Source organism: Apus apus, chromosome 23, assembly GCF_020740795.1.
Source record: "Apus apus isolate bApuApu2 chromosome 23, bApuApu2.pri.cur, whole genome shotgun sequence".
NCBI classification, from domain to species: Eukaryota; Metazoa; Chordata; class Aves; order Apodiformes; family Apodidae; genus Apus; species Apus apus.
Window position 1 is genome coordinate 6,567,701 of NC_067304.1, and position 14,722 is coordinate 6,582,422.

The 14,722-nt window shown below is 50.4% G+C and overlaps 2 protein-coding genes across 2 annotated transcripts in view; one reads left to right on the forward strand and one right to left on the reverse strand.

Moving 5' to 3' along the window:
* Positions 1–353: 353 nt before the first annotated feature.
* On the forward strand, positions 354–2,362 carry OLFML3 (olfactomedin like 3). The gene is made up of 3 exons (XM_051638888.1): positions 354–530; positions 900–1,185; positions 1,317–2,362. The coding sequence occupies exons 1-3, from the start codon at positions 423–425 to the stop codon at positions 2,099–2,101; spliced, it is 1,179 nt and encodes a 392-aa protein (XP_051494848.1). The 5' UTR covers positions 354–422; the 3' UTR covers positions 2,102–2,362.
* Positions 2,363–11,821: 9,459 nt separating this feature from the next.
* SYT6 (synaptotagmin 6) overlaps positions 11,822–14,722 on the reverse strand; it is a 35,140-nt gene continuing 32,239 nt past the window's right edge. Inside the window, exon 8 of the mRNA XM_051638969.1 lies at positions 11,822–13,334. Coding sequence (XP_051494929.1) covers positions 13,263–13,334 — 72 coding nt within the window. The 3' untranslated portion in view covers positions 11,822–13,262. The remainder of the gene's footprint in view (positions 13,335–14,722) is intronic.

A 14,722-nucleotide genomic window follows, 5' to 3' on the forward strand; every position in this document is an offset into this window, starting at 1 on the left:
CCGGCGCGGGGCTGGTGGGCGCGGGGCTGCCCCGGCTCGGACACGCGGCGGGGGCCGGGGCAGGTTGGCCCCTGCCCGCAGTGTCGGAGGCTCCGGGTCCCACGGGCTGTCCCCATGCTGCCCCACGGGCTGTCCCCGCACCAGAGGACGTGTCCCCCCCTCGTCACCCCCTCACTGCACGGGGCGGTTGCACCGCGCCCCGCTCCGCACCCCAGGCCCTGCCCGCCCCGCATCTGGCTGCGCAGGCACCGAGCGGGGCCGTGTGGGCCCCCGCCGGGCAGCGAAGGGGTTAAGGCGCCTGGGGCTGGTCTGCGGGGAAGGAAGGAGCAGCCTCTCCCCCCTTCCACATCTGGATTCAATAAGGCTTCCAGAGGCCGGAGCATTCCTGAGCACTGAGGTGGAGGCTGCTCTCTCTGACGGCCATGGGGCCCCGGCGCTGCCTTCTCCTCCTGCCGCTCCTCGCCGCGCTGCTCCGCGCCCAGCAGCAGCAGTTCATGGAATACATGGAGCGGCGCCTCGCCCTCCTGGAGGTAGGGACCAGCTCGGCCCCGAGGGGCTCCCAGGCCCTTCCTCGCTGGCGGGGTTCGGAGCCGGCCTGGGGCGGCGAGGAGCTGGTGCGGGGGGCCCAAGGCCCCCGCCTGGCCAAGAGAGGAGCCGTGGGACGGGGGGATGGTGGGAGCAGGGGCAGCGCGGATCGGGGGCAGCGCGGATCGGGGGCAGCGTGGGTCTGGGGGCAGTGTGGGGGCAGAAGCGTGGCAGGATGGGACCCAGGGACACGCCATCAGGGCTGCTCTGCCGTGTGGTCCCAGGAACTCCCACAGCCACGCACGGGCAGAGGGGCAACTGCCATGGATGGGCTGTGAAGGGTGGAGACCCCTGTGTCCCCTTGTCTGCCCCAGGAGAGGATCTCACAGTGGCATGACCAGAGCAGCCGCTACTCGACGGAGCTGCGGGACTTCAAGAACCAGGTGCTGGGGATGCTTGAGACGGCGGAGAAGGAGCGGGAGGCGATTCGGGCAGAGGCAGAGAGCGCAGCGGTGCGCCTGGACCGCCTGGAGCGTGAGGTGGACTACCTGGAGACACAGAACCCCGCGCCACCCTGCGTGGAGGTGGACGAGACGCTGATGGAGAAGCAGGTGGCCACAGCCAAGCAGAGGAAGAATGAGAAGTACACCAAGCTGACAGGTGAGGGCTGCCCTGGGGTATGGTCCTGCATGCAGGGTCACCCTGGGCCTTCCCACATGCTGTGGGGCTGGAGCCACCCCTGCTGCAGGGCCCGGTGATTTCAGGCTTTCACAGCTGTCCCACTCTTGCAGACTGCAGCGACACCATCGCCAGCATCAGAGCCATGAAGATCCAGAAGCGTTTTGGCAGCACCTCCGGGCTCTGGACCAAGGATGCTGCAGGGAACTCCGAGAAGATCTATGTCTTTGACGGCACTTCCAACGACACAGTGTACGTCTTCCCCCGCCTGCGGGAGTTCACCCTCTTCTCTGCCACCCGCAAGGCCGCCCGCATCAAGCTGCCCTACCCCTGGGTGGGCACTGGGCACCTTGTCTATGACGGGCATCTATACTACATCCGCCAGCAGGGCTCCTTCCAGGTGATCAAGTTCAGCCTTGCCAACAAGACAGTAGTGGACAGCTCGGTGTTCCCAGCTGAGGAGCAGATCCCTGTCTTCGGACTCTCCCCCTTCACCTATATTGAGGTGGCAGCAGATGAGGAGGGGCTCTGGGCCATCTACGCCACCAAGGAGGATGAGAAGAACATTTGCCTGGCAAAGCTAGACCCCACCTCACTGGACATTGAGCAGATGTGGGACACGCCGTGCCCACGGGAGAATGCTGAGGGTGCCTTTGTGGTGTGTGGGGCCCTGCATGTGGTCTACAACACACGCCTGCCCAGCCGCTCCCGGGTGCAGTGCGTCTTTGACGTCAGCGGCACGTTGGCCCCCGAGGACGCCTCCCTCCTCTACTTCCCCAAGCGCTATGGGTCCCACTCCAGCATGAAGTACAGCCCCCGGGAGAGGCAGATCTATGCCTGGGATGATGGATACCAGATCATCTACCGCATGGAGATGAAGAAGAAGCTGGAGGTGTGAGGGGCCATGGCAGGACATCCCCACATGCTGCCCCCCTGCCCAGGCAAGCACAGCTCTGCCCATCCCACTCCACGGGCACAGCCAGCCCTGGCACGGGACAGCATCTCTGCCCCATCACTGTGAAATGATTAAATGCTGGACCCCAGCCGCCCTTTACCCACTAGCACCAGGCATCCCTGCCCAGGACCACCCTGCAGAAACCTGGACTAACTTAACAAAATTTTATTCTCTGTGATACAATGAATAAATACTATGCAGTGAGCTGCAGCCACCTGCTTGGGGGGAGCATGGGGGGCTGGGGCCAGGCTGCCAGAGCCAGGAGCTCCACAGTGTCCCGGAGTGACCCCTAACAGACTTCCCAAGGGTGGGGGGTCCATGCAGGGCTGGGCAGAGCAGCAGATGGCTCCTTGGGCTGGGGGTCTGGGCAGGGGGACTGGGTTGGGGGATTGGGCTGGGGCTTCAGGCAGGAATTTATGTGAGGCTTCAGACGGGGGTTTTGGCTGAGATTTTAGGCAGGGATTTAAGTTGGGGCTTGGGACAGGTTTCTGCTGTAGCAAGGAGACCTCTGAGCCCAGTCAGGGCCAACCTGTTTTGCATGTACAAAACTGTGAGTAAAGTGCAAAATCTCTTAATCTGAGAAGACAACTGGAGATTTTCCTCGCAGGCTGTGGAGGCGTCTGAGCCAGCAAGCACCAGATGTTGTGATTTTCTGAGTTCAATTCTAATGAAGCAGAGTTGTCTTCCCCCCTGCAGCCACAGAATGGCCACAAACCCTTCCCACAAGGCCCAGGGTCCCTTTTCCTGTCCCTGTTTCACTGGTGCTAGGTCCCTGCATGGCCCTGCAGCCACAACACCCAGAGAAGGGGCAAGACAGGGTGGGCTCTGGGACCCCTTGGTGTGGCAGCTGTGGTGCTGCCAGGGCTGGGGCCACAGCAGGCAGCTGTGGCACCACACCATGTCCTTCCAGTCCCCACCGTGTCACCCACTGGTGACCGTCCCACACTGCCGCTTGCACCACACCCTTGGAGGGTGCAAGTTTTGCCCCATTTCTGGCCAGACATGCCATGGACTCCCCAGAAACCTGGATTTGCTGTGGTCCATTCCTGTCACAGTGTCCTGAGAGCACAGAGGATGAATTATGAGGTGTCAACATGTTGTTAAACATCCTTTTTTTCCCATCAGATCAATTCTGGGGACAAACACTGCACAAGTGACACCATGAGTAGGTCTGGCCAGATGAGGGTTGCATCCTGTCCCCAGGGAGGTGTCAGCCCTGAGGGGAGGTCCCTGCCAAGCACTGGGGGGGCTCCAGGGCTGCCTGCCCTTGCCCCCCACAGTGACACAAAGCCAGGCTTTTGGTGTCCCCTGCACCCACCTGGAAACAGGCTATTCTGCAACATGGAGGGGGTTTAATATTATCATAGAATCATAGAATCATTTTGGTTGGAAAAGACCTTTAAGATCATCAAGTCCAACCACAACTTGTTCCTAGTTCATCTGCATTATAATTAAAATATCTTATGATTGCATAAGAAAAATGTTTAAATACACACTTTGAATGACTGTAATTGGATGGTGCTGAAAGTTCAACATGCAGTGCAAGTCAAGCAGAGAAATTATCCAAGTGTGAAGAACTATGTGAACTGTCAAGTTAATTTAAAGCCCTTTTCAAGATCAATAACTACGGTAACAGAAATATAATTTTCAGAAACTGCACACTTGTAAATAACTACATCAATGATTTCTCTAGCTTGAATTAAAATTGATGTTGCAGTAACGATTCTTCACCAGAATCCATCTCCTAACCTGAAACAAGTCCTCAAAACCTGACACTCACTGCCCTGAGACACAGGCACTCGACCTGAGTAGGATGGGGCTCAGCCTTGGGCAGCAGCTCCCAGAGTCCCGCTGGTGAGAAGCATCCTGTGTTTGTCAAGTATTTTAATCTCTTAGGAAAATATTCATTAGGCTTTTCCTTGCCATGGCAGGAAGGGCACGAAGCCCTCATCACTGCATGGCTCGGGGTCCCCCTGGGGAGCATAAGTGAATGCTGAGTTGCCCAAAACAACTTGCACGTTCTCTCTGGAAGAGTCGAGACCCTGTGCTGGATTCTCTGACAGAAAAACAGCCAGAAATAGGAGGAAACCGGCTTTCTCTACATGGGCTGCCCAGGAGGTGCAGCCCCCACCTCAGGGTCAGCCCTGGATCACAACCCTGCAAGCCGTGGTGGGGGTTTCTTGCTGCACCCCTGAATGCTGCCGCCTGCCCAGGGTGACTGTGGCTGCCCCTGCTGATGGGAACAGGTCCCGTGGGCTGGGCTGCTGAACCGGGGCACGAAGGGACCCCTGGGAACATCGCCCTTTGGGACACGTCTGGTAAGACATGAAATCACATGGTGGACGGGGGGATCTGCTGCCCACCCATCGCCAGCAGTAACCACGTGTTGTGTGGAATTGGTTTTGTACAAGCGCTTTGGAAATGAGAAGGAAAATGGAAAAACAACCACAGTGCCTGATCAGCTCATAAAGCGCAGCACTTATCTAGCACTTCACATCTTCAAAGTACTTGAAGAAACATCAACTAATTAATCCCCTAAATAACCCCCATAAAGCAGGACGTTTTCTTCATCTGCTGACAAACACTTAGACAAAAATCGTGTTTGATCATTAGGAGGGGTTCAACTCCAAGCCGGCTGCAGGTGACGAGGGCACAGAGCTCCTCGCCGTGCTCCCCAAGCCCCCCGGGGCCGCAGGGGCAGCTGGACCCGGGCAGAACAGCGGACACGGGAGCGCGGGTGCTCGTCCCCGCGCTGCCGCCCCACGGTGGGGTCAGTCCTGCTCAGCACCTTCTCGTCCCGTTGGGAATGAGTCTCTGCCGTCATCCAGCTTGACAGACAAGTGTGCAGGGAGGACCCCCGGGACGGGTCTCCTGCCTGATTCCCCGCAGCGCGGAAGGGAAAAGCGGTGGAGCAGGAACCGGCGCCCCCGGCACCCCCGGCCTCTGCTGCTGGCAAACGTCAGAGCTCCTCTCCTGCAGGGGTCTGTTGGTTTATTTTTTTCTTCTTTAAATATTTATCAACCCCATTAGGAGAAAGCAAAGATTGTGCCACAGCTGGTGGGGATTGGCAGCACCTTGAGTGCCCTAATTGGTGTTAATTGCCTCCACCGGGCCGTGGGCTGCAGCACAGAAGGCCGGAGGCGCCGTGCCTGGGGCAGGTGGTGGAGTCGGGTCTGTTCGTGGCAGCAGAGTCGTTGCTTTCCCTTGCAGGAGGTTAGTGGAAAATATGCTAATGTCGCTGCTTTCCTTGTGAGTCTGCAGCTCCTTGTGCTTTAATTGCCAAGTATTTTGTCTCTTTAAAGAAGAGTCTAATAATAGTAATAATCCCTTTCATCTCTGCTCCTCTTGAAGAATGCTTCTCTTTGGAAGGCAGTCTGATAAAGTAAATTGAGAAGTTATGCTAACAGTAGAAAAGGGAAAGTAAGATCTTCCAGCTAATTTCTCCTCCTTTGTCTAATTCTCAAGGATATTGGCTTTTTTTCCTCTCCTTGATTTTTCCAGCTCACAGGAGCTACTGATAAAGTGAAATGGTTCTGCATGTTGTATTAGAAACAAGGGAGCTAAAATTAAAAGTAGGCAATTTAAGTGTATTATAAAGATGCTATTGTATTGAAACAAGAAAGGGGGGATAATTTCTGCATTTAATACTTTCTTAATGGCTGGCTGGCAAGTGTAATCACAGGCTTTTAACTTCAAATAGGTACGTCTGCCCACGTAACATCTGGTTGAGTCTAACTCATCACATATGAGTTGGGAGGCAACAAAGCTCTCCATCCAGAACTTTGCAGCAGAAGTGGGAGGACAGAGGAGCTTGAGATTATCTTGTAAACTCTAAGAGGGACAAGCAATAGCAGCAGCTTGTTTATGGTCCTTTGCACTTTCTGATGAAAATAGAAAAATAAACAGAACCGTATTCGCTAGAAGTGTTTGCTGGGAGCTTTGTTGCAGAGAGGGAGAGCTCAGGCCTGTGGCTTTGTGTCAATGTGGGCTGGGCTGGAGCTAAATCCACCTCTTGGGATGCTGCAGGCACCTGATCAGAGGTGCTGAGACTGGAGCCAGCTGGCCCTTCTGAAACAGAGAGAGTCTCTTTCCTCTGACTGTGGGATCTTCTGACTAATAACAAGAATTTAAAAAATGTGTGCTTAAGCACAGCTTTGTGCTATTTCTGATGCTCCCATCATCAGTGAGTTGGGGCATCTTCCACTCCAGCCCCCAAACCCACCAGGGGACTCACACACCCTCTGCACTCGCATCATCCCATGTGCTGTGTTGGTGGAGGTGTGCTGCAGCTCAAAGGGACAGAAACTGGAATGTCTTCTGAAAAGGTGGATTCTGCAGATTTATGGGGTCCCTGCAGAGCTGGCTTCTCACCTGAGCCAGCCAGCCTGGCTGCTGGAGGTGCCCCAGTCTTCTCATCCTTCCCAGTGCTGGGGTGTCAGCTCCTTCCTTTCTTCTTGGCATTTGGAGCTCACAACCCTCTTAGGAGGGCTGTGGTTTGTGACGCAGACAAAGCTTCAGTATTTTCTCGACAGTTTGATTTTTCTAAGAGAATTTGCAGTTATTTCAGTACTTTAAGCTGGATTACTCTGTGTGCACTGCTCCCATTTGGGTAATATCTGTCCCCAACCAACAAGGATATTGCTGACATGAGGATGACCCACGCAGGCAGCTCACACCATCCCGGGGATTTCACACATCCTAGAGTCTACATGATTTCACTGGGATTTTCTTTGGGGTGTTATTATTACTAATGCTATTATTATAAAGATATTTCCTGAGGACAGAAAAATACTAGATCAGCTAAGCAGTTCTTTAATTTCTTTCCTCTCTGGAAACTGGGTCCCCAGGGCCTTTCTGGAACATAGCTGAACTTTCTACTTAATACTTCCTCCTGAAGCAAAAATGCTGAGGGATGTAGTGGTTCTCCCTCTGTGAAGCGGGCTCAAGTTTCCCTCCCCAGTGCTTTTCATTGCACTGATAGCAGCTTGAGGTTCATGGGCCTTTGTCCATTTGCCTCCAAACCCCTCAGCCCCACTTGAGCCCCTAGCTCAGTGAAACACCAAGTGTGGGGTCCCTGCCTTGCTGAGCAGAGGGGCAGGTGCCTTGTTTTGTCCAGGGCTCCCAGCACCCTGGGCTGGCCCAGGGGTGTGGGGCTGGGGGTTGGAGCAGATGTCCCCAGCCCCTGCAGCACCCCTGGCTGTGCTCACTGTGTCCTGCTGCAGCTGCCTCATGTGGAGGGAGATAACCATGGTAACTGAGATTGTTACAGAACATTGCTGCCATTACTACAGAGGCAAGGTCAAAACAAACAAAAATTAGCAATTTTTCTCCTTCTAGGAAAAGACAAGTATATTGTCAACTCACTAATTGTCCAGTTAAACAGATTTCTCCAAAATTACCTACTAACCCTTGTGAACTGAAATTATGCGAAGATTAATGCTTCTGTGGAATTGCTCAGGCAAGGGAGAATCAAAGTTCTGATCAAATTCCTGAGGTAAAGCCACTGGAGGAGGCCTGTCCCCTGGTGTAGGGGTGCCAGGGCAGCTGCAGAGGCTCTGTGTCTCAGGGTGCTGTGGGGACTGTGCTGCGCAGCCGGTGCCACATCCCTGCTGGAGCCTTCAGGGCCCATGGACACAGGTGTCCCTGGTGTGTCCCGTGCTCTCGGGGGCTTGGGGGGCACCAGGAGGGGCCCCTAGGCAGGGATGGCCACAGACCAGGAGCCAGAGATGGACTAAGCTGGGGTCTCGGGGGATGGGGAATTCATGGTGTATCTGACAGGTGAGCTCTGAGTGGGGAGGCAAGATTTTTAACACATCATTAGACATGCCAGTAAGTGGAAAATGAGAACAAAGATATGTATGTTAATCCATCAATTAATTTGCAATGGAAATCCAGTCCCTGACCTCCAGGTAGCTGCTCCTTGCCAAGTGTTGGAGTCCAGCCCATTTTAGAATCCTTCTCGTCTTTCAGTTTTCATTTTCTTTTAACCTAAAATAGCTTCAAGTCTTGCAACCTGGAGGGATCTTAGCAGTCAAGCACACAGGCCACAAACCAGAGCTGTGCTTTGTAACTGGCTCCTGCAGAAGATTGCTTCTTACAGCCTTTTTCTAAATTGCCAATTCTTCCTTGACTGCAATTTTTCAGGAAAGCAGGGTTTAAATGAAAAAGTTTCCCCCAACTAAGTCACTTTGGATGTCAGTGTCATCTACCATCTCCTGCTTACTTCTATTCCTCATCCAAGCTTGTCTCAGAAATTGAAATTTTCAGCTTGTTATAGAATAAATGAAGAAAGAAATATAATTTAATCAAGAGACATCAGTGCCAATAAATCCCATGAGATTTTGCACTGGCAGGGGTGCAGTGTCCTCACACCCTGTGTTGGCTGCAGCTTCCCCTGGTGATGTGTGGGCAAACCAGGCACTGATCTGAGCTGAGTTGTGCTGCTGGCTCTCCCATTTTCCCCTTCATTGCAAGAGCCACTTGCAGAGAGTCTTAGAGAGACTTGCAGCTCTAGAAAAGAGGTATTTTCACTGCATCATCCACTTCGTTCCTGCCTCTGGGAACTCTCCTTTTGTTCCAACTAAATCATATCTTCCAGGGACCTTGGGATTGGACCTGGTCCTGTGGGTCTGTGAGGTGTGCTGGGGCTGGGCAGCAGCCATGTGCCCACAGGAGCTGGATGCAGCTGGTTCCTGGTCCCTGCTCCCAGCACAGCCCTTGGCAGGTCCAGGGAGCAGTGGGGGCTCCATCCTGGCAGCTCAGCACCACAGGCACAGCCCTTGGCCTCCACTAGCCTTGTGCTGAACCCACTGCTGCAAGGAAGGAGCACAGTGTGCATCAATTAGAGGTTCATTAGATAGAGGTGAGGTTATGCAACAGGCAGAAAGGTCCTCCTGGTTTCTGTAACTATTATGTCCTAGAAAAACTGCATTAATTCATCTCCAGCTGGCAGGGGCTGTGCCCAGCAGCAAGGGCTCTGTTGCTGTGCCTGGAGCAGCAGCCTCAGGAGCAGATGTGCTCCGGGGGATTTGCCTGCATGGAGCAGCCCTGAGCCTGGTGGGGTCCTGTGGCACCAGAGCCCTCCTGCTGGACCAGAGCTTCTGCCACGAAGGCATGGAGAGAGGGATGGATGGCATGGAGAGCAGTGCTGCCAGAGACGGGGATATGATGGGGTCAGCAGGGTGATCATGGGCTTTGGAGGAAATCAGCAGCACAATGAGCAAACTCCTCTTTCATTTCAGTAAGCTATCAAGAGTAAAGCCAGCAAACTGACTTAATTAAATTTACTGCTCTTCTACTCTGTCCCTCATGGCAACAAAGAAACTCTCGTCTTCCAAAGCAATTTGAAATGAGAGGGATGTGCAGCTGCTAATAGCAGACTGGGAGGAAATCTTCCATTTTGGAAGTAATTAACAGTCCAGAAAACACATATGTGAGTTTGATGACTGGGTCGTGTTTCTGGTCACCAGTTTGCTTTGGGAGGTTTCTCTGCCCAGGGCCTGGCAGAGCCTCCACAAACAGCTGGTGGGACATGGACCTCTTCCCTGGATCCTCCGTGGGGCTCCAGCGGCTCCTCCAGCTCCAGGAGGGACAGCGGGGTCCTCGGTGCTGCTGGCAATGGGGACAGGGAGGAGACTGGGAGGTGCTTGGGGCGGCTTTCTCTCCTGATCACATTTGTCGGGTTCTTTCTGATGCCGCAGGTTAACGCGGCTGCACTTCCCTTGGTGCCGGCGGTTCCCACGGCAACAGAACATGCGCTGGATTTGCCTTGACCCATCTAAGGTACTTTATTAGCTTCAGCAAACTGCATTTTTAATAGATACCTACGCTGGATTTTTGAAATACATGTGCTTTAAATTCCATTTAAACATTAACATTTTCATTGTTTTTAATTACAAATGACATGGCAAAGTAAGATGCATAATGATGTTTCCTTGGCTAACACACTGTCTTTATATATATATATAAAGCTGTAAAATATCATTACAAATCATCTTTGAGAAAAGTTTAGGGAAAAAATAAAAGGCATTTATTGAACATTCAAGTAGCATTGCCCCTGAGGACTGACTGCAGGAGTTTGTAAGCTGAGCAGAGCTACCAGGAGGCCTCTGAAGTTTGGAAAAAGATGCAGATTTTCCAAGTCTGTGAATCTGCAAGGAGAAGGACTTGGCTGGGATGGTTCCTCTGACCTCTTGTAATGAGCAGAGCCGTGGACTCCTAGGATTTCACCTCTCCCAGCATCCTCGTCATTAAACCAGCTGTCATTAAGTGGCAGCCCTCACTTCAGCAACCCTCACTCTTCCTGCAGTCAGTCATTGCTGCATCAAACTGGAGACTGTGAGGCTAAAATTAAGAAATTTGCTTGCACTCCTCAAAATAGATCTTCATTTGTGACCACAGTGACCAGCAGCCAGCAGGTGGTTTGTGAGCAGCTCCTTCCCAGCAGGGGACGGTCACCTTTGTGCTGAGGTTCAACAATGGCAAAGTCCCGAGTGGGATGTGGCCCCGTGGTGGTCCCCTTGTAGTGCTTGGTAATAATTTAAACTTCTCTGAGAACTACTGTTACAGAATTAAGAGTGGAGTGAGAAGTGAGGAGCAAGAAAGTGACTGAACTAATCCTGGGATGGCACTTATGCCAGACTCAGCTGCTTTTCAGAATTATAATCCCTCCCTAGATGAAAGAGAAATATTTGCACTTGTAGGGGATATCTCCTTTCCATTAGTGTGACCAATCTTCTCAAGTGGCTGCTCTGAGGCGATGACAAACAATGGTTTGATTATCCCCTCACCGAGGGATGTGGCAAAACCTCAGCAGTTAAAATGTAAGAGAAGGGGTTTGAGCCATCCAGATGTGGGTGTTATTCACCAGCATGAGATCCAGTTTTCCAGTAGTGAGAGTGACAGCCAGTATTGAGTGGAAATCGATTATCTGTGTGAAGCAAGGATTAAAAATAGAGGCTTTGTGTCAAACCCCACGTATGTTTTGACTGAATCCTAGATAACAAGAAGAATGGATAAAAGACACATTATCCAGAGAACACCAGAACCCAAGAATCCAGGATTGGAGAAGAAAAGGATTTGAGTGGGTTAGTGGAATTAATGATTGTCAAGTGCCATCCTCACACCCAGCTGGGGCTGCTGCAGCTCTGGGAATGGCGGGAGCTTTGATCTGCACACTTGCAAGAGCTCAGGCCAGGGTGCAGGGGCTCATGGTCAGATTTGGAGCCACGGGCCACTGTCAGTCCATAATGTTCAGCAGTAGGAGCTCCTTCCTACCATTCCAGGAAGGATGGATTGTCACAGGAAGAGGCATCCTCAGCCATATCCCTCTGTAGAACTCCACAGCCCTTTTTGTGCTGGGAAGCTGATGCAGTTTTACCACCTTTTTGTTTCAGTGGACTGTAAGCACCTGCATACTTTTCCTTTTTTTTTTTTTCTTTCTGTGACCGGTGCTCAGCAGTCCCCCAGGGGATGTGTGTGGCCTGTCCCAGGATTAGCAAGAACTCCTGCTGTCTGTTCCAGCAGTCCCTCATTGTGAATGTTATTATACATTTCATAGCACCCTCTGTGATTACTGTAACTGCTCAAAATCATGTAACACACGATTGCTGCTTTCACAAGTGGAAGTATTGCACCAAACAAGAGTTACAAAGAAAAGGTTTATTAAGTTTCTGCTTCTATAGCACATGGCACATAAAGAGAATTAAGACACAAGGTGTAATGAGAAATCATATATTTCTCCTTCACTGAACAAAGGATTAATTTTACCCAGAAAAACAATGCAAACAATTCCCTTCTCTGCAAGTCATGATGCTCAGTGAAGGCTGATGAGATGACATTTAGGAAAGTGATAACTGAAGCTGACCTGAAGATTGTGGCTGATGTATGCAGCTCTGCTGACCTGATGTGAGGAGAAATGGCTGCCTTGCAAGAAAAAATTTTTTAACCCAAAACCAAAGTATTTGCATTTATTTAATTTAATTATGGTGGAACAAACAGAACTAGTGTACTCATTAACTCCGAGAAAAATCCACTATGAGAAAATGTCCAAAATCCACAGCTGTGTGATAAAGATCAGCTGATTCAGCTGTGTTTGCAAAGCTAATACATGAGATGTTATAACTTCATTTTTGGCCTCTGCAGCCAAGGAACCAGCAAAGTTTCATTTTTTTAGAACTTGACTTCCCTCCAGGGTTTGGGTCTTAGAAATGTTTATAATTAAGAAAGTGCTGATAGTTCAAGAAAAAGGCTTGGAATATTTTTTTAGTATTAGTTTTGTTTCCCTTTACTCTTTTGTTCATCCTTTGTTACTAGGATGGTATAAGATATAAAGATCTAGTGTACATGCAAGGATGTCCCGTGTTTCTGTAACATCTTTCCCCCCTTGTGGCAGCACAATTCTCTCTACACTGCTCCAGGTAGCGTGGTGATGAATGGGGGGGACGAGCAGCAGCTACGAAGGAGCCTTAAGAAACTGTTCATGCAAGTAGCTCTACAGAGTCTTCAAATATAGGGAGAAAAACAAGTTTTCTCCCCTCAGGAATCAATGGTATTTTTTTATATGACAAAAGGAATTTTGGGTACACACTGCACAAACTTCTAACAGCTCAGGAACACCTCTACATGAACAGGACACCTGTGGACACGCTGCTGGGTTAGGCTGACCTGAGGAGTGAGGAGCTGCTGCAGGGCAGAGTCTCTCACACCTTTCTCCTGGCTCTTCCAGGCTGGCACGGGCTGGGCTGGGGTCCCCTCTCCTGCCCACCCATCCTCTCTGTAGACACTCAGTGTCTTTGCACTTTCCCAGCCTTCACACACACAAAACTATTTTACATATTATTTTACAGACCAAACTTCCAGCTCATATCTCAGTCCACCTTCTTCCTCTGGAAACAGATCTTCATAGTAAAAGCCACAAAAAAAACATCACCTTGGGAGACATTAGACAAAGACATATTTGACCACAAAACGGGTTTCTGCCTTTACTTACGCAGGAACAACTAGACTGGAAAGTCTCACTGCTGCCTCTGCCACTCAGCAACAACTGACTGAGACTGAAGGCCAACTGAAAAAATAACTTGGTTGAGTCCCATTTATTGCTGCATCACGGTGTGGGTGGTGGTTTAGGTGAGGGGCAGGAGCCCTGGCTGTCAAAGCTCGCTGCCCGGCTGTGCCACTGGTGGGAGGAGAAAAGAGAAAGCAAGTCTAAGCAAACAGGAGATTATTTGGAATTCTTCACATCCCTTTACCTTGCTGACTGTCCCTGTTCTGCAATGCTCTCATCTGCTCTACAGCATGTTTCAGCTTACTGAATGTCTGCCTTTAACCACTCAGGAAGAATTACTGAACAATTTGCTTTATTGCTTTGTAAATTGATTCACAATTGTGGGAAAAGGAAAAACAAAGAGTATCTATATGTGCTATGAAGACAACATTTGCTCTTAGTTCAGCTTTCTGTTGTTTCCTGGTTTAGTGCTGTTGCCTTTTTGTTTTAGAAGTATTGCTCACTGCACAACAACTAGAGTCTTTTCCATCTGGAAATTTGACTACAAAGCAGCTCTGTCCACAGTGCCAGAGACTTTTCTCAAAGTGAAAATCAGATCAGAGAGTCAGTGGATGCAGAAAATATTTTTTTGCCATACTTATGGGATCGTAAATGATTTGTCTGCCTTGGGGGATATTATTATTATCACTCAAAACCATTACTCCTCATTTTGAGTACTTGCCTATCTCACCATCTCCTTTTATTAAATTCCAATGACAAATGATAAACATCTCCCAGAGGCTACAGGACACATGGTGCTTCCACTGCTTCGGTTCCCATCCCAGATCAATTCCCTCCTCTCCTACATGAGCAGAAACTCTTTGCTGGCTAATACTAATGCTCTACCATGTGTGAATTTCACTTCTGTGGGTGAAAACTCATTTGGAAATTGAACTTCACCCTTGCTTTGGCAAAGGCATTTCAAATGGAACACAACTGAAAACAAGAGCAGGATGGCTGTGCAGTGCTTGCAGGAAGGCTGAGCAAGGCAAACACCCCTTTGCTCCTCCAAAAATGTGATGAAAACTCTTCCAAAAGAAGGGTCAAGTGCCCATTGTGCAATGAGGAACCTAGAGATACTTTTCCTTCATTTAATGAGAAAAGGTGAACATTGTGTAATTAACAGTCAGAAACAAGGATCAGTTCAATGAAAGTCAAACATGCCCAAAAGCAGGGATTTGCAGACAGCCATGCTAAAACTTAAAAGGGCGAATAAAGACAGGGACCATTTGCTTACTGGCCCTGTGTACCAGCTTGTGGCAGAAATACCAGAACAGATTATCAGAGACTTTTTTTTCTTTCCTTTTAAGCAGATCTCCTGACCTGTGCACTGGGGGGGTGAAATGATTCACTCGGGGCTTTTTTAACAAAGTCTTGGGGGTTTGGCAGTGGTTTTCGCAGTATATTTTAGAAGGTGAGTCATCTCTAAGTGTCGTCACAATAATTGTGTCCTTTTTTTTCCTATTGATTATAAAAAAAACATTACAGGAGTCTTTCTTTCAAACTCCCACCTGCATCTG

Bases quoted from the DNA above. Each gene is read 5' to 3' on its own strand.
- OLFML3 (XM_051638888.1), top strand. From the start codon at position 423: ATGGGGCCCCGGCGCTGCCTTCTCCTCCTGCCGCTCCTCGCCGCGCTG. The intron at 531-899 runs GTAGGGACCAGC...TGTCTGCCCCAG, and splicing joins GGCGCCTCGCCCTCCTGGAG to GAGAGGATCTCACAGTGGCA. The intron at 1,186-1,316 runs GTGAGGGCTGCC...CCACTCTTGCAG, and splicing joins GAAGTACACCAAGCTGACAG to ACTGCAGCGACACCATCGCC.